The following is a 27249-nucleotide window of genomic DNA, read 5'->3' as shown; positions in this document are numbered from 1 at the left end:
CCTTACGCTGACTGTACGAAACTGCACACACCGCACAGCGATACGTACACAGCAGGCGACCCCAGCATGCTCCTCTCCACAAGGCGGTGGAGATGCAGATTTGCCATAACGAACGCCAGCTCCTCCTCCCTCTGCAAAGGCAATTAAAGGAAGACATGCGTCGGCAGAGATATTTTCACTGTTCACAGGGTCGCTGTTTCTGATCGCAGCACATGCATCAGAGAGATGTTGTTTCTTACCATCTAAGACCCCGCGGCGCTAACTCACCATCACTGCCTGATAAGACTTAAGACGTCACAGTGACGGCAGGACCACAAGGCACCTGAGGCACACAGTGCGTGGAACCAGAAGCATTAACACCCTAGCACTCGTGAAACCTCAGAGTGCCCTGTGACATATGCTGACTGTGAGAATATACAGTTAATTCCAGGTTGTTTCGAAGGCTTTTCAGAGATGAAGAGGACGCCGGTGAGACCTCCATCATGGGGTCAGCCAGAGTCCTGGCGTCTGTGCGGCCAGCCCAGGTGGACAACTCACGAGCCCGGAACAAGCCCCGTGCGGCTTGGTCCACAGTCGCCATGTGCAGAGGGAGGGTGGGAGGAAGAGCAGAGGCCACGGCAGGACGAGGCAAGAAGCGGTCTGGAGTCTGGCGTGGGGCCCGGACGCTGCCTCGCCATCGTGAACACGTGTGAACTGTTCCACAATCAGCTTGTTCACAGGCCGCAGCCACAGGGGCGAGCCGGCCTGGCCCCGTGGGGAGCAGGACACTGTCGCCCCTCGCTGCCACTACCGCCCAGGGGATGAGAAGGAGCTGGTAGACTGGAAACCACCCCAGGGAGAGGAAACGCCTTGGGGGCTGCTCCCCCGCCATGAGCAGAGACACCGGTGAGCACCCAGGGTGAAACGGGCAGGAAGAAGCTTCCGCAGAGGAAGGGCCCGAAGGAGCGGCAGGCAGGAGTGTGGACTACCTGGAGGGGAAAGGACGTCCTGGGAAATCACAGGGTGACGGGAACCCAGCACACGGGCAGGAAGGGCTCGTGCCGTGGGTGTGGGCAGCAGCGGGACCCCGGGTGGAAATGTGGAGTCGTGAGGGGGCAGCAGGAACCGCACCCTCTGCCCCACGTGTGAGGGCAGCGACGGGGGTATGGACGGGGGGCTACAGGGTGGGTGTGTGCTGGGCTCACCTTCCAGAGCCCCACCACCAGGCCGGGGGGCAGGCAGAAGACCCGCATCAGCCTGTCGCCGCCCACTGCGCTGGACTCGGTCAGCTGGCTCAGCTGGTACTTGGTGATCAGAGAATGCCATCGGGGTCTTTGAACGTCATGCCAAAGAAAGCAGAGAGGAACGTGAGCGTTGGCTGGCCCGTGCTGCCGACGCTCTTCAGTGCATCCAGAAAGACTTCTAGGAACCTCTAACCATGCACAGGAAGCTCCTGGGGAGAGACAACCTGCATAAATAAAAGGCAAACCAGGCAAGCCCAGCACTCTCCCCAGCCCCTGCCCTCGCTGCAGTGAGCAGCGGCATCACCCGGGGCAAGGGGAAGGGCCGTCCTCACAAGCCTGGACACCATCGCCACCAGGAGCAGAGTCTCAAAGCACGGCCCTCAGTAACGCAGATGAAATCCCTTGCTGCTGCTGCTGCTGCTGCTAAGTCGCTTCAGTCGTGTCCAACCCTGTACAACCCCACAGACAGGAGCCCAGCAGGCTCCCCAGTCCCCGGGATTCTCCAGGCAAGAACACTGGAGTGGGTTGCCATTTCCTTCTCCCTTAAATGGCAAAAAAGGAGCAGTCCACTGGGCTACCTGAAAGCAGAGTCACCTCAAGTTATTATCAAGAACAACTCAGAAATAGTGGAAACTGTTAATGTCAGAAAACAGATTTAAACCAAAATCACAAGGGTTTTCATGAACTAGATGCAGCGTGAACTGTTAGGATTGAGAGTCTGAGAGAAAGTAACTCCCACATGCAGAACACAGCTCTGACACGCAGACCAACAGAAGGAAGCCACGCTGTCCGCTCCACCGCAGCGGACGGAGGTGCCTGTCCTTCCCGGAGGCAATCCGGGCAACCGGGAGGGAGAGGAGCACTCAGTGGCTGGTTGACACAGCTCAGCTGCCATCAGAGGGAACTCTCTAAGGAGCGGGGGGCCCTCCAGCACCTGAGGCACACGCCAGCTGGTGACAGGTGTTCAGATGTTCATTAGGCAGAAGCATGTAAAAATCAGGGTGTTCCACTGTGCACTCTTTGAAAGCAGAGGGGCTGTAAGCATGGAAACCAGACCCAGCCATGGCTACCTGACCACCTGAGCCCCTCACCCGGCTTCTTGCACTAAGAACCACACAGGTTAGGCGAGCGTGGGTGTGAGGCAACGATCTAAAAATACACCCCAAGGGCAAATACCCTGGGGGCAGCTGAACACCAGGCTGGGGACCGAGTGCAGAGTTAGGAGAACCAGAGCTGAACGCTTAGCTCCAACCCTGCACACCGTCTCAGCGTGACTTCACCTGTGTCTGGGGAGACAGCCCCCGCCTTGGAGGGCGGGCGGGCAGGGGACGACAGGAGAGCTCCTCTCTGGAGCACTAGGCACCATGAGGAGCTCCGGGGCGGCAGCCACTGTGATGTCACCAACGTGGATGCAAGTGGGCGGGGCTGGGAAAACACCCCGAAAGGAGCCTGACACCCCAGCCCTCAGACCACAGCTCCAGACCGGTTTGATGAACACCACAGAGGCCATGCCAGTCCCCATTGGCCTTGGCCTTACAATTCACCCTGACGCAGAAACTAAGGCTGCCGGTGACCCGACATTTCTCCAGAATCCGGGAGGCAGAGCATCCCCGGTGACACAGCCAGCACAACAGTAAAGAAGGCTTTCATTGGTTAAAAACAAAGTCCTCATGGAGGACACAAAATAAAAATCACCATGTCTCTCCTTTGCCATCACGCAGATGCATGCGAGGGTTTGTATATCTGCACCATGGACGCATCTGCTCACAAACCTGGAATAAAAGTGTCGATCAACACAGATTCCTGAGAAGCACTTTCGGAGTTTGTTCACCACCGCTGATCAAATAAATACTGGCTGAAGTTCAGTGAGTTTTAATGGAAATAAATTACATTAAATAGATTTTCACAGTGAATTCTAGCTTTCTGTCACCGTGCAGTATCGGGTATTCCTGGCTTGGATGACAATTTCAGGAACATAGTATCTTTGAGTGAGTTTACAATTCAACACCATCCATTTATGAACATTCATGAGCGTTTTACTTTGATGCAGACTGTTCTGTCCTCATCCCTATAAACATAATCTCATGATGTGCCAGTAAGGTACTGTTCAGTCATGCTGGCACAGAAGCTGCAGACTCACTCTCTGAAAACAATTTCATGGTGCATAAAACCTAAACACTGGAGAAGGGAACTCTGGGGTCCACCATGATATCAGGTAGAATTTCAAGAGTCACGCAGATAAAGATACCATTCCAAAAAAGTAGCTGTTCCCAAAATACCTTCGGTTAATATAGCCACGGGAAGCGATGCCAATGTTTTCCTTCACAGTAGTAAGCATATTTTCGGAATACAATAAAACCTGGACCCACTAGCACTAGGAATACGACACCCCTATTCACAGCATGACAGCCGGACCAGTGATCACGGGAAGAGCCCTCAGCCAGCCAGCGCCAGAGTCCGACACAGACAAGCGGCTCGGCTACAAACTGCAGTCGTCTCTGTAGTCAGGGGCACCGGGAAAGAAGGCAGTTCTACTGAGCAGAAGGCAGACGCTGCAGTGAGACCTCAACACCTTCCTCGGCAGGGGCTGGGAGAGCCCGTGGTGGGGCTGCAGCTCAAAGGGCGGTGAGAACAGTGCACTGCGAGGTCAGAGGGGCTGGGGGCAGGAGAGGAAGCGGCGCCAGACAAGGCAGCCGCCACCTCTGCACTTCCACACGCACAGCCAGGAGCTCGGGAGGCCACACGTGACAAAATCCAGCTTAGAAAAGTCAGCACGACCAAGTTCTTAGGAAAACCAAAAGCCGAAGAATGAGTGTGAACCCAGGGCACAGCCACCTCACTACGGAATAATAAGAAGGACTCAATAAGCACCAGCAATAAGACACATAAGACCCGACGTATGTGCAGCAGCAAGACCCGATGTGCACACTGGACGGTGAAAACCTGTGGTTTCACAGCAGCCACGCACACTAAACACTACATCACAACCACCCTCACCCCATTTCACAGGTGAGAATGTGGAGGCGTGGTCTGCAAGCCGTCTGCACAAGACGGCACGACTAGCCGAGTCCAACAGAAAAGCACATAAAATAGTGACTGTACGATCTAACGCGTAAACTGTGATCACTGTATCATTTACTCAAGAAGGAAAATATGATCGCTTTCTATGTCTCTGTGTTAAAATGGTTTTAAAACTAAAAAACTCAGCCAGCCACCTATCCTCCAGGAAGTTGCCACAAAAAAACCATTCCCTAAGCCATAGATAGGGCTTCCCTGATGGCTCAGGGGAAAAGAACCTTCCTGCCAACGTAAAAGAGGCAGGTTCAGTCCCTGGGTGGGAAGAAAAGTCCCTGGAGAAAGAAAAGGCAACCCACTCCAGGATTCTTGCCCAGAACACCCCACAGACAGAGGAGCCTGGCGAACCTACAGTCCATGGGACGCAGAGTCAGACTCGACTGAGCAACTAAACAGCGAGCTGATCGACGCGATAAGCCCCTTCTTTTCCTATTCGACAGCAATCCAGAGTGAAAGAGGGGGCTTGGACATGCAATCAAATCAAAATATACCACTGATATTTTTGAATGACGAAAGGCAGGCCAAGTGTCATTCCACATGACACAGCCTCACGCAGCGGCACGCACCTGGTCCTGCTGGGGGCTCTGGACTTGCCCATGAACACCGGCGTCACTCCACACAGGTCCAAGGTGGACAGCGTGGCCAGAGGCGGCCAGTCCTTGCCATACCACGCGACGGTGACCGAGGAGTCGTTGACGGAGAGGTCGGCGTGCTCCATGGTGTACTCTCGCCCATCGGCTCCTCTCAGGATGATCACCCAGCCGAGGCCAGACACTCTGAAGATGGAAGAGCGAGCGAGAAGGTCTGCCTCATGGCAAAAAGTAAAAACGCAGGCTGCCACCTGTCATCTCTAAAGCACCTGGAACCCTAAAAGCCCAAGCTCCTAGCACACGCCTGAGGCGTGTTTCCAGGCCATGGCAGCTCTCTCTTGGGACCTGTCCCCTCACCTCCCAAACACCCGTGGAACTGCTGCTCTGTGCCAGGAACCAGCAACACCCAGATGAAGACGGCCAAGGCTCTGCCGCTCAGCAGGGCCCTGAATCTCCCGCTTCATTAGAGCCGACTACCAGGCCTCATAAAACCTTCGGACCATATATATGGGGTGGGAAAATACCATTCATTTTATAGATACACAAAACCAGAAAACATCCAACACTCCCTCCCCATGTAAACCACACGTAGAACCTGTATACACAGTACTCGGGGCTCAGGCCATCCTTCTTTGCTAACGCGAGGCCTACCTAAGGGCCTCCTTGGTCTTCACCGGGAGGCCTGTGTTGGGGTGCAGAGGTTTGAGAACCTGCGCTAGAGCCGCCTTTACAGAGGCTATCTGTTTTGTAAGATACTCCTTCTTCCAATATCCAGCTTCTTTATCCCCCGCTGACAGTAAGTTCACGGACAAGTCCGTCTTCTCTGCCGGGTCAACTCTCCAATGAGATCTTTTAGGTGAAAAGGCAGCTGAGTAGAGTCTGATCCAAATAAAACTGGGGGAGGAGAGGAAACAAACGTGTTAACAAAGAGACACTGCCACGCACCTGCCACGAGTGTCAGAGGAACACGCAGCAACTGGTCACGTGATTTAACAGCTAGTCAAGTGACTGTTGTCCAGTTATTTCCATGACCAAGTCAAGCTGAACGGTTCACAGCTGTTCAAGTGTCAACATGAAGGTCAGTGTTTTAGACTCACCAGCCCTAGAGACACACACTAACGGGAAATGCATGCTTCCCAGAGCCGAGGCAAACAAGCCATCTCACGTTATCTTGGTGTCATCCCAAGCAAGAGCTGCCTTCTCACACCAATAATTGAAAAGGTCTAACATAGGAGAAAGCAAGAAGGGTACACAATGTGGCTTCCTAGCTTATACACATGCGTGTCTTTGAAAAGATCAGAATGCAGTTTTATGCATACATACATATGTACACACACACAGAGAAATGCTGATGGTGACTGACATGTGTTCTAATTTTTTAACAATGAACATGGACTGCTTGCACAACAAGGAAAAACTGAAGACGGTTAGTAACACCTAACAACAGCTAACATTTCGGAGCACTAGCCCTGAGCACGCTTCAGCACTTCTCAGGCCCGCACTCACTTCACCCTTCCAGCAAACCCAGGAGGTGGCGGCTACGACGTCCCCCCTGCACGGACCATGTGACTGAGGCCCAGCTGCAAGGTGCCCGGCCCAGGTCTGCTGACAGAACCGCCACTGAATCCTCACAGCCTCAACCCCTGCCTGTCCCTGACTCTCAGCAGCACGGACACATGGGCTCCAACAATCATATCCACACCCAGAGCGCCCACCAGCTGGGGCGCTGGAATTCCAACACCACTCTGACCCAGAGGAGGCAAAGGGCAGGGGGTCACAGGAGTGGAGCAGCAAAAGGGGCTGAGCTGGGGGTTCCCCTCGCCAAAACTCTCCATCAGGAAGGAAAGGCATTCCGGAGGGAAACTAAGGCAGGAGTTAACACAGGGTTTCCTAGAGTGAAGGGCAAAATTTACATAATTAATTATTGACTAATTCCTGTCTCCGCGTTTCTACTGAATGCAAAAAAAGGATGATCTGCAGGAGGCCTGGGAGGCAAGACTTCTGGAGGGGAAGGTCTGGAGGGGTCAGCCTTTTCAGACAGCACAGTTGGAGGGATCCTCCAATACTCTCCATGCAGGACTTCCCAGCAAAAGAGCCAGGAGTCAGACCCCTGCCCACTACCAACATTGCTTTCTAGTATGAGTTTTTCTAGTCATTTCTCCCCTCACAAAATCATTTCACTCCAAGGCTTATTCATGTTAAAGCTCAAAATTTTACAGGCTTTTTTACATGGACTAACAGATGCAAAATAATGATCAGTTGAGAACATTCAGGTAATCTGTGCTCTTTCACCAAAATCCCTTGAGAAGATGCTTGCTTCTGAAAACTCTCTTTGCATAAATGCCTGTCCATGCTTTCTTCTGATTTACTCAGTCATTCCACTTCAGTGTTTTTCTACTTCAGCAAGATCTCCACTGAACCCCAAACTTCCCACCTCCACACCACAGGAACTGCGGCTCGCTCTATTTTCCATAAGCTCCAGCACTCACAAACTACAGAACACGGCCTGGAGAGGGGTGTGAGGGGCAGGGCAGTGACGTCACACCCTTGGCTGGCCACAGGTACCACCCTACACTTTCACACACATTATCTCACTTAATTCACCATCGGTAGAGCCTCAAGAGAATAAAAAACATCCTACACAATTAAAATATTCAATATTACGTATATTGTTCCACTTCATTATCTATAAAACACAAAGGTCAAGCTTAAGAGGCTTTTAGACAGTCCCTAAACCCAAAAACACTCATTTCTTGATCACAAAATGCCCAACCTGGTTAAAAAGCTAGAGCAGACTGAAGGGCAAGAGCTATCTGACTATGAGCCATGCACAGGAAGAATTCCATCAGGTTGGTCAGGAAATGGGGCCAATTTAACATTCTGATAAACAGTGTTTCCCAGAGGACTGGAGAGAGCCAGGTTCAGCCCGATCCAGGCTTCCCTGTGACCCACCACCACCACCGCAGAGCCAAGGGCTCATGCCGAGGGCTGCCCCATGCAGGAGGGGGGGACCCCACCCTCATGACGCATCTCCCCGTAAGTCAACAGTGTAACTCGCCACGGGACGGCTCCTGTCCTCTCTTCAAACAAGGCTCAGAAAGTACCAACTTCTCAGGAACATTCATGGTTTACCTGTTCAGTTGTTAACACAAAGTTGTTTTATGAAGTCTGGCTGTGAAATCAAGACTGTAATTCTTAAGAATACAATTCAACTTATCCCACTAAGACTCTCCTCCATAAAAGAGAACAAACACGAGGGTAACTTCAGAAGAAGCTCAGATTTTTACAGCACAACCACTTCCAAGAAAGTGGGATGGACAGATAACCGACAACAGAAGTGCAAAGAATCTAACTACAGCTGAGGCTCCCAGTCTGCTGAGAGCCCAGGGCCTGCACCCCGTGGGACTTGGACTGAGGGGACAAAGCCTGAGAAACTTACAGCTTAGCAGTTTATCTGAATAGTCTAAGTTCTGACCTTGAATTAAGTAAGAACTCCCAAGAAGCTACAGTTCTGGTCATTTAGTCAACCCCCTCCTTGAAAAACGCCTCACCGCTCTTTGCTTCAGTGAATGTCTTCATCTCTGAGGGTCACTAAGGGAGAGACACACAAAACTTGCTTTCCATTCATTCTCGAACTATCTCAGGAGCTGACACTACGCATATATACTGACACAGACACGTATTTTCTCATACAGGAAATATCTTTTTAAAGTTAACGGATAAGAAAACCACCCTGACCAACCAGAGAATGGCATATGTCCCCTTCTTATTATGAGAACGTGGCTGGAGAGATTTTTAACACAGATTCTAGAACACAGAATTTAAATCTGCAGAAATGTATACCAGGGGTCCGATACTATTTTCACCTTCCCCGCTGGCTCTGATGCAGCTGTTGCAGACCCCGCACTGAGGAGCGCTATACAGCTGTGTCTACATACCACAGCCCTGCCCCGTCCCTCTCCGACCCCTCACCGAGTAAACCACTCCTGAAATCCGCATTCCCCTCCACCATGCTCTCTGCCCTGGTTGACACGGGGCTTCTGCGTGGGACCAACACCCGTCTGACCCTACTGATGTTGAAAACAGAGGGGTGTCACAGCTAACACCCCACAACGCTCGCCAGAAGCTGGGGGGAGCCCACGTCTCACCCTCGAGACAACGTTCTGAGCTGCCGACAGAGATCATAGCGACAGCACAGAAGAAGGGGTCTCACCCCTCTTCCCACGGACCCCCCACCAGCCCGGGGGCTCTGCGGGCCTCCTCTCCGGGGCAGAGGCTCCCTGGGCATGCTCTGTCCTCCCCGCCCTCCCCTCACGCCCCTGCACCAAGCACGTCCCACGGCAGCCGGGTTTCGGGGAGCCTCTCCCTTGTCTTCCTGCGGGGTCTGCTCCACAAGGCCCAGCGGGGCAGGTCAGGGCAGGTCCCACGCCAGCGCCGCGGGCTGCAGGGGGAAGCCTGCCCACCTCTGGGGGACAGCGAGTCCTCCCGGAAAACAGACCTGAGGCCACTTTCTCCAACAGCTTCATCGAGAACAAGCGTGACCTTTTCCAGTTCATGCAAAGACTATCCCTTTCCTAAAACGCGGAAGGGCAAACCACTGAAAACTTCACCCGGGAGACATACGTCTGAAACCACTCTCGAAATTCTTCTACATTCTCAAAAATGGCTCAGTAGCTCTCGCTAGTTTTCACAACTTCCATCAAAACGCCACTGGACCCGGCAGCAACGTGCAGTCTCCTTACTTGTCGCTGGCCAGGTGATAGAAGCGTCTGCTCACGCACCCGGCACACAGCAGGGCCGCCGCATCCAGGTAGGACAGGATCTTCAGCAGGACCTCTGCGGGCAAACTGGGGGGCAGGGGGAGGAGAGGAGTCAGAGCAGCTTCCAGAAAACACCTGGCCGTTCACCTCCCAACACAAGCAGCCTTTCTGTGCAAGAGCCCCGGGGTTCCCGTCTCAGCTCTGCCGGCGTCTCTCCCTCTGCCCTCCTTGGGAAGGAGGGACGCGGGCAGAGAAGTGAACGAGGCAATGTCAGAAAGCAAACAGTATCGCACTTCTGAGCATAAAGCCCCACAGGGAGAACAAGGCCCGCCCCTCCCCTGGGCCTGCGGGCTCCCTCCCTCGCCCCTACCCCCAGCACCCGGCTCCGGCAGCAGGTGCAGGCCCCCCGCCCACTGCGCTGCCCCTCTCTGGAGGCTCTTCTCCAGGCCCTTTCGTCTCTGTGTTCAGTTCTCAGCTTAAATGTCAGCTCCTCAAGAGAAGTCTTGCCTGACCATCCCGCCCTACTAATCTGGATTAAAGAGTCCATTTGCTTTCTGGACAGCATGTACCCCAATTTATAATCTACTCTTTGTTTCAATCTGGGTCCTCCACAGGACTGGAAGCCTCATGAGAACACATGTGAGTGGCTCACCAACTGCCTCCTTCCCCAAGCAGAGTGTTTGGTTCAGAGAAGGCCCTCTGGTATCCATGGACAGATCACCTAAAGTGATATTTGTTCTAGATCTCCTATCAGATTGTTGTATGACAGAGTCTATTCCCAGAGAAGAGTGAGAAGACAACTCTTGAGAGTGCCTTGGATGGCAAGATGAAACCAGTCAATCCTAAAGGAAATCAATCCTGAATTGGAAGGACTGATGCTGAAGCTCCAATACTTTGGCTGCCTAATGCAAAGAGCCTACTCATTGGAAAAGACCCTGATGCTGGGAAAGATTGAAGGCAGGAGGAGAAGGGGATGGCAGAGGATGAGATGGTTGGATGGCATCACCAACTCAGTGGACATGAGTTTGAGCAAATTCCAGGAGATAGTGAAGGACATGGAGACTGGCGAGCTGCAGTTCATGGAATCGCAAAGAATCAGACACGACTGAGTGAATGAACAACACAATTCCCAGAGTGTATGGTTTAAAGTTTAAATCCATGTCCTTAGTTAAATCTTTCTTTTTTGGCTTTTCTTCTTTTTAAAAACATAGTGCAAGCATGGACACTGTTACCTGAGCAAGTTACGACGTGGTATTAAAAGTCCAAAACTTGAACTCAGGCTTTCTGTGCAAATTCGCGTTCTACAGCACGTGGACTAGGTGAGCCCACTCCCCGCCCTGCAAGACGCCCCCGGTGGTGCCGACTTTCCAGGACTGCACGCAACACTGAGCGCACAGCTGCTGCTCTAGAGACGTTAGTACGGTACTAAGCCACAGGCATTTCAGTATCAATTTCAAAGAGCAAGTATTTTTATCAGTTTCTACAGATCTTGTTGTTGAGGGTCACAGAACGGAACCTGACATGACAGAAAAGGGTTCCCCAAATCCAGAAAGCCAAGTAAGTCTGAGACCTCCTGAGCTCTCCAAAGGACACACTTTAATCTTCTTTCTCCTTTTCCAAGGGTCTTTATCAAGTAGAAAGTGAATAATTGTGAAGAACATTTTTCAAAAAGGAAAATTAAATGCACTTGTCACTTTTACAAGTTCGGCTTCATGAAACTAGTCTGATGATCACGGTGACAGGCTGTGATGACTCACAGCCAGCGCTCCATGCTGTACATTCTCCCCACACACGTCTATTCTTAGAGAGCTCAAAATAGCAACCTGGTGTATCCGGCACTAAACTTTCTCTAGTAACGCCGCCCCTGCAGCCCTGAGCTGCGGCAGAGCACCTCGCCCCTTACCTGTCCAGGGACGCAGAGCAGCCTGCGCTGGGCCTTCTGCAGACCTTGTCCTGCCGGGCATGGCGACTCAGGGCAGCGGGGCCTGAGGGCAACATGGCGCCTGGCCTCGTTCTGAAAGCACACGGGGAAAATACTAATTACAAAGGTGAACTGTCCGTTCCCCTCTGCGAAACAGAAAGGATTCATGCACTCCAAAGATGACTCGCTGTGAAACTTCGTCTACAGAAGGCAGGGGTGGCAGTCAGACATTCAGTGTCCTGAGCAAACCTGGAGGCTGGGCTGACTCTGCTGCGTCTTATAAACCATCAGCATATCAAAAGGTGCTACAGAAAGAACTTGGTGGAAACAGTGAAGCAATTATCCTTGAATCAAAAATAAATACATTTTAAAAAAAAGTACTGAATGGAAGCAAAAAGGGACGATAAAATGTGCCAACTGTCCAGTTTAAATAACACAAAAGAAAAACGGCACAGTTAGCATCAGTTCAGTTCAGTCGCTCAGTCGTGTCCGACTTTTTGCGAACCCATGAATTGCAGCATGTCTCAGTAGGGTTTAAAACAAAAAAACTTAAATTCCTGAACTGGATCTGGCACCGTCCTCAGGCTTGCCCATCTTGGAGGGCTAATGAGCGGTCCCAGTTCTGGCTCCGGCAGTCACAGCCACAGGACCACCAAACACCCACCTGCTAAAATCAATGTTCACTACAGTCACCCCTCAAGACCAGCCGCTCTCAACAGCAGCTGGCCAGGGACCTGAGACGCCCAGCCAGTCAGCAAGCACACACCTCCCGGTGGACACGCTGCTTCTGCTGGGGCGATCTGGAACCTGTTTCCTTACCTGCCTCCACACACCTGACCCCCACCCCCCACCACACACAGACACAGCGATCACTGACCCTCCCAGCCAGCACACATTTCAGAATCAAGCAGAACCTAGAGCATGCAGCATCCACGTGCTTGGCTCACCAACCCTATGGCTCTGAGGATACACTCTGTTCACCACCGGTTTAATCAGCCCATCCCATTTTTCCTACCAGATATGTGCGATGACTGGGGGGCAAAGGAAAGGGACCCCAAGAACTTGGAAGACAGGGCAATAGTCTCTCTGGGAGTGCAAGAATGAAGTCCACATGGACAGACCAAAGGATGGCCCTTAACCGTGAGCACAGCCTGCTCTCAGGAGGCTTGGGGACGGTGCTGCCCACAGACTTGGCATCACCTGGTGCCTGCCGTGGAGACAAACAAGATCAGTGGACTTGAAGCTTGTTGGCTATGGAAATCTTTGCTTAAACAAAAATGTCAAGAGAAGTATAAAAATTAGTGCCCAGGTGGGATTCTCTGACTAAAGGGGGAGAGGACATTGCAGAGCTTTCCAAACGAGCATCTCATCCTGCCCTCTCCCACTCTGCATCTCTGCACTTGGCCAGGAAGTCAGGGAAGATGAAGAGCACCCGAGTGCCTTCGGCTGCATGAAGCCGGGATGGAGGATCTAGACTGCACTCTGCGTCTCCTGGGTTGAGATGCCACCATCTCATGGAGATCTTCCAGCCATGCCCTCTAAACTCCAATCTGCACTTCACGCACACATGATGCTCCCCCCATTTTTTTCCTTAGCACGCGTCACCAGACACCACACATTTCCCTCGCCCACCGTCACTGGGGTGGAAGGACTGTGCTGGCAGGGCTTCTTCATGAGGTCTACTCACTGCCTATCACCCACAACACCCCCAGCATGAAGAAGGCATTCAATAAATATTTTCTAAATTAATAACACATCGATTGAAAATGCAGACTCTATCAGCATACACTACAAAATCTTATGTTTGTATTTCTCAGAGGAAAAAACCAAACACATATACACAAAGAAAAGCAGTCTGCAAGGAAAGAGAACAAGGTATTAACTGGTAATACATCTGATTCACAAGATTAGGGGATTATAGTTTTTGGCGGTGCCTGTTTTTAAACAGAACTTGGAAGACTGGAGAACACAGTGCACTCCCTAATATTTCCCGTGTACTGAAAATGTAATGAGTTGTAAGGGAGGGTTGTTGTTCTCATCTCAAAACTGAGAACCCCACACACAGGAAGGTCTGGGAGCACAGCTATCACAGCAAAACATCCTTTCAGCTGGAGCCTTGGTTCTCAAAGGCCCCCAGGCATTCTGGGCTCCAGGTCCTCTGAGCACACCCTACAAAAAGCTTAAAACTTCTTTAACATTTTTCCCCAAAATTGTTACATTAGTGTTCCAGGTCAAGAGGGAATCCCCAGCTCATATCTGTTTGAAAAGTACAGCCTATTTGTTCCTGTTTTGTTTTCCCATGATTAAACTAGATCTCCCTAGCCCTGCATTGCCAAAGCAGAAGACTGAGGCTCTAATGAGGTAATTAAGTGACGTCTGTGTCACCATATATCTTATCGTTTTGGACTTTGGCACCATTGAGAGCATATCTGCATTTCTCCATAAAATAAACTAACTGTACATTCTTCAGAGCTACACAGTTCACCACCAGAAGTCCCATGCATGTCATGAAGCTCTGTATGGCTACAAAGTTAAGCAGTGCGTATTAAGCTTTATAACTAGTAAGATGACATTTAGTTTAAAACCGATTTTTTTTTCAAGTGACAAACTTTACCTGATTGCTTTGAATTAAGTTCAGTATTTTAAAAACCTACTTTCTGGGCCTGATTCTTAATATCTGATAAATCAAAGAAATTAGACCAAGCAGAAACTAAGCCAACTTGACAGCTTTCTGTGATATTCTTACAGTTTAAGATATTTATACAAATTCATATTTTGTGTTAAAAAGATTTAAACATATTAAACATTTTGTGTGATTCTTTGTTAAAATCTAATTTTTTCTGCCTCAAGACATTAAAAATAACCACCTACTTAGACTATAACCATTCTTAAGATCTGACTTTTCTTGACCAAAAAGAATTTATATACCACCAAATCACAGACTGCCATGCACACTTCCATGCCAGGCATAATTACAGGCATTCTAATTACATCATTTCAACAAGAAGTTCACTCAACTTGCAAAGTAATAGAAGATTCATCATGTAACAATCATCCTGCTTCCCACTAACAGAACCTTATATATAAAGACTAATTTTGGTAACAGTGGCAAATTGATTTAAAGTTCAATCTTCCTACTTTAAATTCCTGTCTTTCTCTCCTACATAATAGAAATTTTACAGGCATTATCACCATTTTGTCACGAGGCTTGTGATATGTGGAGCGTTTACAGCTATTCTCAAGAACCAACTATCACTGTAATACCTAGGGAGGGGGGCCCTGCTTCTGAAACTAGCGTAAATGGGGTAATGAATCCTGGCACTATGGACACGGGACACAGTCCTGGAGATTCAGGGGGAAAAAAATATACCTTAAGTAGTTGAGCTGGTAAGTAGTAGTCGTGAAATGTTAGTCACTGCTTAGTAACAGAATCCTCTTCTATGCTTAAACACAGACATCTGGTTTATTAGAAGGCATAATATGGCAGACTTTCTATATCCATAAATCAAGATCTACAAGCAAAAAGAGAGTCTTCAAGAATCCAAACAGTCCTTAGCACTATTCCTCCACCTTGCAATCTAACTGGGAAGACCGGTGCAGAGCTAGGAACAGCTCAGGATGAAAGAAAGGGATGTAATAAGACAAGAAGACATCACTAGGGATAGTTCCTCCGACATTCACTCTGTGAAGTGAGCCACTGCCCTTGGAGTTAAGCTGAAGTTCTTTTTGGAAAGCAGTTGCCGCCTCCTGCGCCCTGCCCCTCCCCGACCTCACTCCTCCAATCTCCTGTGACTGCAGAAGAGGACCACCCTTCAGCCGCCGGGCACCCCGAGAGAACTGGAGGGAAGACGAGCCCCCTGTCACCAGAACAACAACAACACACATACACACACCCTCCTCCGCTTGGACAAGAAGACTGCAGAAGAGAATCAGGGAGCGAGCACCGAGGGGTGTCTGTCTATTAACAGAAGGCATCCCCCCAGGGTCTGCTCAGAAACGCAAACCTGGCCGTGATGGCGGAGGTGCAGCTCCCAGACCAACCTGCCTAAAAGCGTTACCTGGTTAGGGGGCTGAGTCCTCCATTCGTGAACTGGGTGCAGGAGAGAAAATTGATTATGTTTTGATAAGTAGAATCGACTTTTCTAAAGTCATAAAAAAGACAAAAACCCGGCCCCAGAATTAGGTAGGAAATAACTTCGCGAACATGCTTTGGAGGGGAGCCTTGCCGGCTACCCGGAGCGGGAGCGCGGAGATTCCCACCTGCCCGCGTAGGTGGGCGCGTCCACGCGGCGGCTCTCCGCGAGGGCTGCTCCAGGTTTAGGGGCTCGCACGCCCCCGTACCCCCAGGGCCCACTAACTGAGTGAACCGAGGAGACAGAATATTCCAGGGAAGCTCCTCGACTTGTACCGTGACTTGGGGTTACCCCACGCTTCCAAGTTTTAGACACTTCCTCTCTCCGTCCTTCCAGAACTTTCCCGCGCTAACAGGTCGGAATCAATGAAAAGAAAGAGAAAGGGAGGCGGGAGAGTGAGGGGCTACTCCTGTCGGGGCTCCCGGGCGCCCGCCCCAACGCCACCCCACCCCCGGAGAGTCACCTGAACCCTGCGCGCTCCGCGGCAGCCCCGGGGCTCCCGAAAGCTGAGCCAAAGCAGCCAAGAGGCGGGGGCCGCGCCAAGAGGCACTGCCATTGCAGCTGCAAGAGCCGGCCGCGTCCGATCGCCATGGATACCCAGCGCCGACGCGCCTCCTCCTGGCCGTCGCACCGCCCCGGGACACGCCCCCTCGCTGGCGCGTGCGCAGAGGAGCTGTGGGGGGGCGGGGCCGAGAGCAATTCCGCCTATCAGCCGGCTCCAGGGGACCTCGCGCCGACGCCGACGCCGAGGACGCCTGGCGGCGGCGAGAGTGCAACGGGGACTCTGTGCTCCCACGCAGGCTCTGAGAGTGCTTCGCCCTCCCCACCTGCTGGCTCTCGGGTAGTCTTCGCTACTTCCTGCCCGACTTGTTTAAGAACACCAAACGAAAAGGCTACATTGTCTGCCCAGAGGCAACAGCAGGGCCACAGTCAGACCGAGAATTCCCCAGTTGGCACGGCCCCTTCTAGTGGGACACCGGGATAGGCGGTTTGTAACCGCGAACTTGATTTTTGCAAGTTCCTGAAGTACGCAGCGCCAGGGGCTCCCATCCCGCCGGCCACCAACAAAGCCCCGCCTTCCTGTCCCGTCGAGGCGCGCGGCGTCCGCGCAGGGGCGTGAGGGAGGCCCAGAGGCGTCCGCGCGCGCCCCGGCTGCCTTGCACTGTGGGAGATGTAGTCCTTGAGCGTCCCGCGCCGCGGCAGTTCCGGGAGGAGTGCCGCCCTCGAACTACCACTCCCAGGGCTCCTAGCGGTCTTCCAGGTCCTTTTGCGAGGGCCCTGCCGGGGATCAGGTGAATGTCAGCAGAGAAAGGAATCCAAGTACTTTCAGTCCAGTGAAAGGAGAGCCGAAGGGAAGGGAGACTCGGCGTCAGCTCCTTTCGGGAGACGTTCTGTCTTGATTGACGCAGTTGGAGCTAACGTTTTTGCCGAACACGCCCGTGCAGCGTCACCGGTGTGGACGCGAGCGCTCGAGCCCGCGCCCGGCCGGGTGTGTGGCAGGTCGCGAAGGTCTGCTCTTTACAGCTGGCGTCTTCCCTGAGCGGGGCGACCTTCCGGGAGCATGATCTGCACTCTCCTGAGAGCTGTGCGGTGCACGGAGAGGCTGCATGGGTGCCCCGGGAAGCCATGGTTTCTGCCACACTCCGTGCCTCACAGAGCTTGCTCGCAGACTGAGCCCAGGTGGAGATGGGGGCTGCAAGAGCAGAACACGGCGGCGCGACCTAGGTATATTTGGGGAGTCAACCAGAGATCCATCTGGACGCAAGGACGGAGCCTCCAGAGCGCGAAGGAGGACGGCAGCAAGCGAGTGTCCGTGCACAGGAGTCAGGGCGGGGAAACTGTCCTCTCAACGTCACAGAAAGGTAAAGGGGATTCCGTGTAGCGATCAGTCTCTCAGCAAACGTGACGGGAGCTGCCAACGCCCTTTATATAAGTTCAGAACCGAGAGTAAACGGTTCACGCAAATTAAAAGGTAGAACCGTTGAAGGCAGTTCAGAAGCAGAGAAGATAGGCCTGCAATTTTCCCAGATTTGAGAATTCACATTTGACGGTTGATTTTGATGCAACTTTGCTGAATTATGCCTGTAAGATTTTTCTCAACTTTTATTAGTTTGGTATGGAGAGAGCTTATAAAACCGTTGTTTGATGTTTTGTAACAGACAAGTAGATTTCCCAGGTGTTACTTCATCTCATTTGAATCTCACCGTTTACTTTTTCAAACAGGCTCAGTAGTATGTATAAGGCTAATTTCCCCAGTTTTGCACAACTAAAAATTGAATGTGAGTATTTCTAATCTCAGTTTCCTAATAGCCACGCCAGTACCTCTTAGGACAACCACACCTGTCTTTAGTCTCTAAGAATAGCGCTGTCTCTGACATTTGGCCCTTAGATGCAATGCTGTTTTTTATTTATTATTTTGATCAGTGGGAGGCAGCTTTAGAGGCTTCCATTCGACTTTTCTGATTATGGTATGGTGGGCAGTGCACCTCAAAGGACCTAGTTTAGGGACTATTGTTGCTGATGACTGAGTATAGCCGTTCCAGTTATACTTTGAAAATCAGGGAAATGACCGTCTGGTAAGTCCACCCAGCTGTGACCCTCTTACATGCCAGGCTCTTTATTACATAGCCACCACAGGTACTCAACAGAGAAACCATAGAGACTCCTTAGGTTATTGATGTCAGCTTAGACTCTGTCCGGTGTACCTTGAAGTGACCCTTTTTCCAGCATAGGGTCACCAAGTTAATGGCTGAGGGGCTCTGGTGAAGGACCAGGGGAATCTTATGCTTGCGCAAGTGCCTCCTGATGGAGTTGGCCTTCCTTCGGTAAATGAATGCCAGGAGTGAAGAGCGGTTCAGGTCCAGAAACCGAGCTGTTCATTGTCACGACTGTTGCCGCCTGGCTTCAGTGCTGGGCCATCCCCAGGGCTGTCAGAGCACCTGTGGGCAGTGTTTTCCAGGCCCCCCTCGGGACACCGGCCCTGGTGTCCGACACCCGCTTGAGTACACCCACAGTTCGCTGTGGCAGTGCTGTCATTTTTACTTCACTTAATGTGGACCGCGCTCGCTCCTTCTTTCCCAGCACGAGCCGAGCTGTGCACCAGCTCTCAGGCTGCTTGTCAGACTTTAGTGTTTGATCGGAGAGTGCTGATCAGTCAGCTCCCATTTGTCCCAGTCTGTATTTCGCGCCCCTTCCTGTCTCCCTTAGGATATAGCTGGCTCTGCTGGTGGGGCCTCCGGCCGCTTCAGGGCTGGGGTAGCCCATTTCCTCCTTCCTTCCAGTTACATTGTACCTTGGTCAGAGCACGTGTCTTGCAAGGTGGAAGTCCCCACCAGGTCTTCGAGCAGGAGGAAGAGCTAGCCTTTAACTGGGAGGCGTGAGCTGCCACTTCATGTGGGAGGGTTCAGAGGAAGTGGATCAAAGGATTTCCTAATCTTAGACAGTAAGGAGGCATTAAGATCAAGTACCTAAAGTACCAACTCCTCAGCCGTGCTCCCAGAGTTGGCTGGGGTTCTTTCCAAATAACTTTTCAAGTGATTCCAATGCGCAGATTGGACAGCAGCTGCTCCAGAACACGCGCCGACCCCTCCCGTGTCCCAAACCCACATCTCACCTGCTGGAAATCCTGAAGCCAAGAGCATCCAGCTCATGTCCGGCACACGTGTAACCAGGGGTGTTTTCTCTTTACAGTGAAAGAAGCTGGAAGAGATTTTACCTACTTAATAGTGGTGCTTATTGGAATCACCATTACAGGTTGAAATCACAGCAAGTATAAACCTCCTGAATGTCTTTTTCTCTCTCCATTTCTCTCGTTCTTGTTTTGCTAATTTCCTTTTTCTGTGGTTTTCAGGTGGCTTGTTTTACACAATCTTCAGAGAACTTTTTTCTTCATCTAGTCCGAATAAGATATATGGGAAAGCCCTAGAAAAGTGCAGATCGCATCCTGAGGTTAGTCTTCAAGGCTGAGTTATTTCAACTCCGATAATAGGGAGGAAAAAACATTGGGGTGACCGGGGGAGTGGTGGGCAGAAGTCACATAGTGGTTCCGAGACTGGTGAAATTTATGTAATAAATCGGAGTGGTTGGGTTGTGATTATGTTATTAGCTCCTTGTTCGCTACTTGAAATGCTTTGATTTATGGGCAGCACCCAGAGGTCCATACAGGGACATTTCAATTCTAATTGTAAAGGCTTAGACTGTACCAGCATGTTAGACTCATGCAGTAAGTGTCCAGTCTTTTTAAACACCTGACCCATGACCTCGTGATCATAGTGGGAATTGTTGGAGCTTACTGAGAGCATAGTGTGCACCACACACGCTGCCCAGGGTCTGAGCGCTCATTCGCATGAGAACCGCTCATGCCGGGCGCGGGCTCTATCCTGCATGCAGAAGAACACTGACATTTAAAGAGAGCAAATTAACAAAGCTAAGATGACCAAGCCAGTAAGAGGGAGAAAGTGAATGTGTTAGTCTCTCAGTCATGTCTGACTCCTTGTGACCCCATGGACTGTACCCTGCCAGGCTCCTCTGTCCATGGGATTCTCCAGGCAAGAATCCTAGAGGGGGTTGCCATGCCCTCCTCCGGGGGATCTTCCCGACTCAGGGATCGAGCCCCGGGTCTCCCACATTTGTAGGCAGATTCTTTACCTTCTGAGCCACGAGGGAAGCCTGATAAGAGGGAGAGCCAGAACCTAGTCCAAGTTTGTCTGATTCCAGATCTTATGTCTTAAGCACAGCCTGCCTGAACCAGGAGTAGGCAGACGCAGAAAAGCTACATTGATTTTTTTTTTTAAAGGATCCCATCGAGAAGGAAGTTTTCCATAGGGCTTTCCAGTCACAGAGAGAAAGCCAGTGTAGCCTGTGAAGGCCCAGATTTCTTACTCCTGAGTGCAAAGCTTCAGCATTGAAAAATCTAATTCGTTGAAAGCTTAATTCTTGTACTTTGAAAGAATATGGCATATAGCATCATAAATCGCATGGCTGTTTCTCATGTAGACCAAGGAGTAATAGCAAAGAGACAGTCCCTGGGGAGGGCGGGAAGGTTTCGAACCCGCAGACGCTGTCAGCCTAGGTCCTGTCAGCATCCATGCCCTGCCCTGGGTTTCCCTGGGCACCGCCTCCACATGCTCCATCAGTGTCTAGTCTTATCAGGACGGAAGCCTCAGGAGCTAACGGTCTCTGACATCTTTCTTTCTTACTGAACTTGGGCGATCTGAGAGCCGTAGGGGAGATGCCACTCTGAGTGAAACTCAGCAGGGAATAAGGAAGTTCCCACTGTAGTTACTGGAAAAGGAAATGGCAACCCACTCCAGTGTTCTTGCCTGGAGAATCCCAGGGACAGCGGAGCCTGGTGGGCTGCCGTCTATGGGGTCGCACAGAGTTGGACACAACTGAAGCGACTTAGCAGCAGCAGCAGCACTGTAGTTACTGGGAAACCTAATTCTACCTGACAAGATACGCTTTACACACTATGATGATAAATATGACCAGTCGCGTAAATGTTGGAAGAGATGAAGAGTTGCTGCGTTGTTCGCAAACTAGCCATTCAGTGATTTTCAGCATTGGAACAAAACAGAACTTCCCTGAATAAACGCGGAGTGGGATGTTTTCAAGCTCATAACTTAACTTGCTGCCTGAACAAGCTCTACAAAGAATAATTAAACTTTAACAAGTTGATTTTCTCAGCATTTATTAGGGGCCTGTTCTTTGCCAGGCTCTGTGACTGATTGAATAATGTTCTGATGCTGACATGTTTAATCTATTATAGTGAGTTATTTGAAGAATTGTCCCATTTGTTTCAAATACATAGTTCTTTAATCTGTCTCATCTTACCTATTACTTCTTTTTCTTTATGTCTGAAAATTTTGATATGAAGACACTCAACAAACAAACTAAATATTTCTAGAGTTGAAGCAATATTTGTTTTACTTTCATATCAAATTTGTATTTTATGAAAATATTCCAAAGTATTTGCATTTTCAGTTCAGTAAAAATTTCATTTCCGCTTCATTGTGAGTTTTCCCATTAGGAATAATGGTTTCCTACCCCTTGATCTGGTGTGCTTTAAATAGGGTCATTTGTTTTTATATGTGTGTTTTGGAGAAGGAAATGGCAACCCACTCCAGTATTCTTGCCTGGAGAATCCCACGGACGGAGGAGCCTGGTAGGCTATACAGTCCATGGGGTCGCAAAGAGTCGGACACGACTGAGCGACTTGCCTTTCCCTTTAGTGACTAAAGTATCATTTTGCTCTCATAAGTTTTAGTATCAGACACCATTGGGTAAATGTTGCTAAAAATGTTCAGTGGACATTAATTAGAGTGAACTCTGGGAGATAATGAAGGGCAGGGGAACCTGGCGTGTTGCAGTTTGTGGGGTCACTTGGTTTGTCAAAAAATATTTTTCCAGGAAGCTTTAAAAAACCATAACCCTGACAGAGCAGGCCTGGTCTGTGTCCTCTAGGTCATCAGTGTTTTCGGTGAGCCCGTCAAAGGCTATGGGGAGGCAACACGACGAGGCCGAAGGCAGCACGTTAGGTATGGGATCAGCCGGGATCCGGGGGGCTGGTGGGAGAGGCTTAAGTGAGAGGAGGTGAGGCTTGTGTTCTTTCACTTTCTTGACAGCTTTATTGAATACACGAAAGATGGGCTGAAACACATGCGAGTGAAGTTCTACATCCAGGGCTCGGAGCCTGGGAAGCAGGGAACCGTGCATCTTGAAGTGAAGGAGGTGAGCCGTGTGGGGCAGGGGTCCCGAACCCAGACTCACGGAAGTGCCGAGGGGAAGGCAAGGCCTTGATGCTCTTTCGTTTATGTTTTTGTTTTCTTCCAGAACCCAGAAAGTGGTGAATATGAATTTCGATATATATTTGTAGAACTTGAACCTTATTCTAGAACTATTGTCATTGAAGATAATCGATCCTGAGACAATCAGAAGAACAAGCAAGCTTGTGTTTCCTGATGAGTGTCGCAGGCTCTGATCATCACAGCCCTTGGCCAGCCTCTGTTTTGAATAAAACAGGAGGGAGTGAAGCTCATAAAAGTGAAGGCTACTGGGTAGTTGTTACATTTAGACAAACTGAATTAGAGATTTTCTCGTAGAGTGAAAAATCATGAAATAGAGCATACTTTATGTTAAATCTTTGCATTAATGGTCATAGGCAGAGTTTTTGCTCTACTGAACATCTTATACGATAAATTTTTTGTTATTAAAAGTTTTACACCATGTAAATAAAGTTCAGTATTCAATGCTTTTTTATGTTGTATAAAATCTGTGAAATAAAATTGAAACTAATTGAGAAAGGAGTACATCAAGGCTATATATTATCACCTTGCTTATTTAACTTATATGCAGAGTACATCATGTGAAGTCCTGGACTGGATGAAGCACAACCTGGAATCAAGATTGCTGGGAGAAATATCAGTAACCTCAGATATGCAGATGACACCACCCTTATTGCAGAAAGCAAAGAGAAACTAAAGAGCCTGTTGATGGAAGTGAAAGAGAATGAAAAAGCTGGCTTAAAATTCAACATTCAAAAAATTAAGATCATAGCATCCGATCCCATCACTTCATGGCAAATAGATGGGGAAACAATGGAAACAGTGAGAGACTTTATTTTCCTGGGCTCCAAAATCACTGCAAATGGTGGCTCCAACCATGAAATTAAAAGATGCTTGCTCCTTGAAAGAAGCTATGACAAACTTAGACAGCATATTAAAAGGCAGAGACATTACTTTACCCATAAAGGTCCGTCTAGTGAAAGCTATGATTTTTCCAGTAGTCATGTATGGATGTGAGAGTTGGACCATAAAGAAAGTGAGCACCGAAGAATTGATGCTTTTGAACTATGGTGTTGGAGAAGACTCTTGATAGTCCCTTGGACTGCAAGGAAATCCAACCAGTCCATCCTAAAGGAAATCAGTGCCGAATAATCATTGAAAGGACTGATGCTGAAGCTGAAGCTCCAATATTTTAGCCACCTGATGAGAAGAACTGACTTATTGGAAAAGACCTGATGCTGGAAAAGATTGAAGGCGGGAGGAGAAGGGGATGACAGAGGATGAGATGGTTGGATGGCATCACCGACTCGATGGACATGAGTTTGAGCAAGCTCTGAGAGTTGCTGATAGACAGGGAAGCCTGGCATGCCACAATCCATGGGGTTGCAGAGAGACACGACTAAGTGACTGGACTGAATAAAAAGCTTCCCAAAGCAGCTTCTTTCCATCTATTTTGGAATCAGACTCGAGATGAACATTTGAAAATATTTGAGAACTAGCCATTTTAAGATGTTTTATCTGTGTTTTGCTACCAGACATTCTCAGGTACTTGGAATTTTCTTAAATAGGCCTCTCATATTCCTTTCCTGGCAAAGCAGTCATGGAAGCTACCACTTGGTTGGGTAGGATTGGTCCTCCCCTCAGTGGCATTTTCAAAAGTCTTCTATGAGAATTGGGGTCACAAGGCATCGTTTCTGCCCTAAAGTCATTGACCATGCATTTACAGCACAGCAAGAGGTAGATGTCGGTCTTCTGCAGCCCCGGCCACACACCTGCACCGCTAAAAGTACCTCCTGCCAGATGCGGTCTCATCAAGTCCTCACATTCACATGGGGCCAGCCGGCTAGATGGGGGACGTGGGGCTCTTCTATTCTGTACTATTACTGGGAACCAGAAACATGTTCTCATGTATGTATTCAACCTTACAATGCCTTTTAAGGTATCATTTTCATTTTTGTACCTTCAGTTCTTAGCATTCTTGGAAGATAGTAGGTTTTCAAAAGTTAAAAGATGCTTACTCCTTGGAAGAAAAGTTAGGACCAACCTAGATAGCATATTAAAAAGCAGAGACATTACTTTGCCAACAAAGGTCTGTCTAATCAGTTCAGTTCAGTTCAGTCACTCAGTCGTGTCCGACTCTTTGCGACCCCATGAATCGCAGCACGCCAGGCCTCCCTGTCCATCACCAACTCCCGGAGTTCACTCAGACTCGCATCCATCGAGTCAGTGATGCCATCCAGCCATCTCATCCTCGGTCATCCCCTTCTGCCCCCAATCCCTCCTATGGTTTTTCCAGTGGTCATGTATGGATGTGAGAGTTGGACTGTAAAAGCTGAGCACCGAAGAATTGATGCTTTTGAACTGTGGTGTTGGAGAAGACTCTTGAGAGTCCCTTGGACTGCAAGGAGATCCAACCAATCCATTCTGAAGGAGATCAGCCCTGGGATTTCTTTGGAGGGAATGATGCTGAAGCTGAAACTCCAGTACTTTGGCCACCTCATGCAAAGAGTTGACTTATTGGAAAAGACTCTGATGCTGGGAGGGATTGGGGGCAGTAGGAGAAGGGGACGACAGAGGATGAGATGGCCGGATGGTATCACTGACTCGATGGACATGAGTCTGAGTGAACTCCGGGAGTTGGTGATGGACAGGGAGGCCTGGCGTGCTGCGATTCATGGGGTCGCAAAGAGTCGGACACGACTGAGCAACTGAACTGATTAAATCCAAGCCTTAGAAGCATCTAGACATACTTCTAAAACACAGACAACTTAGTTCTCAGAAGCTGACTTTAAAAGCTGCTGAAGTCTTAGCATGCCGGCTCTAAGAAATAGAAGACTGAAAATTATGGACGCAGTATTGTCACAGTTGAAAGCATTCATGGATCAGTAAAACAAAATCACAACCAAAAAATATGCATCTAATGCCTCTGGAGGGTTGAAATTTCTCTAGGAGCAGGCTTGGAAAAAGGAAAACATGAATACTGCTCTTCAGAATACGCGCGCGTGCGCGCGCACACACACACACATACATCAGCACACACACACACGTACACATACATCAGCAAAAGATGGTTTTGCAGCAGAAGAACAACCAGCTTGTAAAAAGTCTTCATATGTAACAAAAAAACCCAGGTCTCCCACATTGCAGACAGATTCTCTACCAGCTGAGCCACAAGGGAAGCCCAAAAATACTGGAGTGGGTAGCCTATCCCTTCTCCAGAGGATCTTTCCAACCCAGGAATCAAACTGGGGTCTCCTGCATTGAGGTGGATTCTTTACCAAGTTATCAGGGAAGTCCTATGTAACAAAATACAAAGAAAAAAATTTGATCATACAGATAGTGGAAGCATAGTAAATGCTTTGATACATGTCTGTTGATTTGACCCTAGAGTTTTGTGCACTTTTGAAAAAAATTTTTTCATGGTAAAATATTTCTTTGACTGCAGTGAAAATGGTGTGACTATTTTGATGGCTCAGACAGTAAAGAATCCACCTGCAGTGCATGAGACCTGGCTTCAATCCCTGGGTGGGGAAGATCCCCTGGAGGAGAGCATGGCTATCCACTCAAGTATTCTTGCCTGGAGAATCCCCATGAACAGAGGAGCCTGGCGGGCTACAGTCCATGGGGTGGCAGAGTCAGACACAACTGAGTGACAACACATTTACTCAAAAACTCCGAACATAAGCAACTCAGAATAACCATTCACATTAACCAGATAACGCTGGGTATGTCTTTTCACTATGAGGCATCTGATGCTGGGGCAGTCAGTGATGTACACAGAGCTTCTAAGAAAGGTGCCCCCTACTTCCCCTGACACCCCAAGGACCTGCTGAGGCATCTGCTCCTCTTCCACTAAATCCCGTTTCCAGATTCCCCACCCAACCTAGGAAAGGATTAGTCAGTGCTTGTTTACAGTCATCATTACTAAGATCTCTGGCAAGTTGTAAAATGCCTCTGCTTGTCGTCTTCCTGTCCTTTCCCCTTTTCATGGAATTCATGGGGAACTTTTGTTAAAAACAGTTAACGGCAATACAAAGGCCTCATTAGATGTTTTGCATGTATCCATTCCATGGATTGAAGATCTAAGGAATTTTCAAAATAATACTAAAAGGAAGCATGCCAAAGTGAAAAATTAGTTGAAATGGTCAAATTCATCAGCTAGAGATCCTGGCTTTATTTCTGGCAACTATTATCCATCGGGGCGTGTATTTCACACATTAACTTGGTGCGTGTGGCAGCATAACAGGCTTCCCTGGTGGCTCAGTGGTAAAGAATCTGCCTGCAAAGCAGTAGAGCTGGTTTCAGTCCTGGGTCGGGAAGATGCCCTGGAGAAGGAAACGGCAACCCGTTCCAGTATTCTTGCCTGGAGAATCCCATGATCAAGTCAGGTATCAAGTCACGGGAGAAGACAGAAGAGCAGTGGAGGAAGAGAAGAACCAAGTGACTTGGCAGCAACGACACTCCAGTCCAGGGGAACCTCAGTGATGAGAACTTGTTATCCACATTCACCGACTGTTCCTGCCACGCGCAAACATAGACATGGGGATGTTCATCTACTTAAGCAAAGTTGTCAGCATTGTCTCAGAGAGGAGGAAACGCTACAAAGCAAACGTGCTCTGTGGGGCTGGCAGCTTCCTGCTTACAGAGGAGACTGAAGGCCTGTGTTTGATTTCTCAAGGAACCAAAGAGGCGCAGACAATGAAGACCAGCTGTTCGTTTTTTCCAAGAAGCCGCTGTGTGTGATGGGCTGCCCGCGGAAGCTCCC

The 27249-nt window shown here is 49.6% G+C and overlaps 2 protein-coding genes across 2 annotated transcripts in view; one reads left to right on the top strand and one right to left on the bottom strand.

The window, feature by feature from the left end:
* Nucleotides 1-16842, bottom strand: part of FBXO15 (F-box protein 15) — a 34946-nt gene extending 18104 nt beyond the window's left edge. The window contains exons 1-7 of the mRNA XM_018039710.1: nucleotides 16166-16842; nucleotides 11552-11662; nucleotides 9631-9735; nucleotides 5540-5782; nucleotides 4865-5074; nucleotides 1185-1311; nucleotides 49-131 (exon numbers count right to left, since the gene is read on the bottom strand). Coding sequence (XP_017895199.1) covers nucleotides 49-131; nucleotides 1185-1311; nucleotides 4865-5074; nucleotides 5540-5782; nucleotides 9631-9735; nucleotides 11552-11662; nucleotides 16166-16293 — 1007 coding nt within the window. The 5' untranslated portion in view covers nucleotides 16294-16842. The remainder of the gene's footprint in view (nucleotides 1-48; nucleotides 132-1184; nucleotides 1312-4864; nucleotides 5075-5539; nucleotides 5783-9630; nucleotides 9736-11551; nucleotides 11663-16165) is intronic.
* Nucleotides 16926-23003, top strand: TIMM21 (translocase of inner mitochondrial membrane 21). Its single transcript, XM_005696954.3, has 6 exons — nucleotides 16926-17564; nucleotides 19393-19455; nucleotides 19553-19650; nucleotides 22165-22238; nucleotides 22326-22431; nucleotides 22534-23003. Exons 1-6 carry the CDS (start codon nucleotides 17264-17266, stop codon nucleotides 22624-22626), a joined length of 735 nt encoding a protein of 244 aa, XP_005697011.1. The 5' UTR covers nucleotides 16926-17263; the 3' UTR covers nucleotides 22627-23003.

This window comes from Capra hircus, chromosome 24 (assembly GCF_001704415.2).
Source record: "Capra hircus breed San Clemente chromosome 24, ASM170441v1, whole genome shotgun sequence".
NCBI lineage: Eukaryota > Metazoa > Chordata > Mammalia > Artiodactyla > Bovidae > Capra > Capra hircus.
Note: the sequence above shows the minus strand (reverse complement) of the source record. Positions and strands in the feature narration are given on the sequence as shown.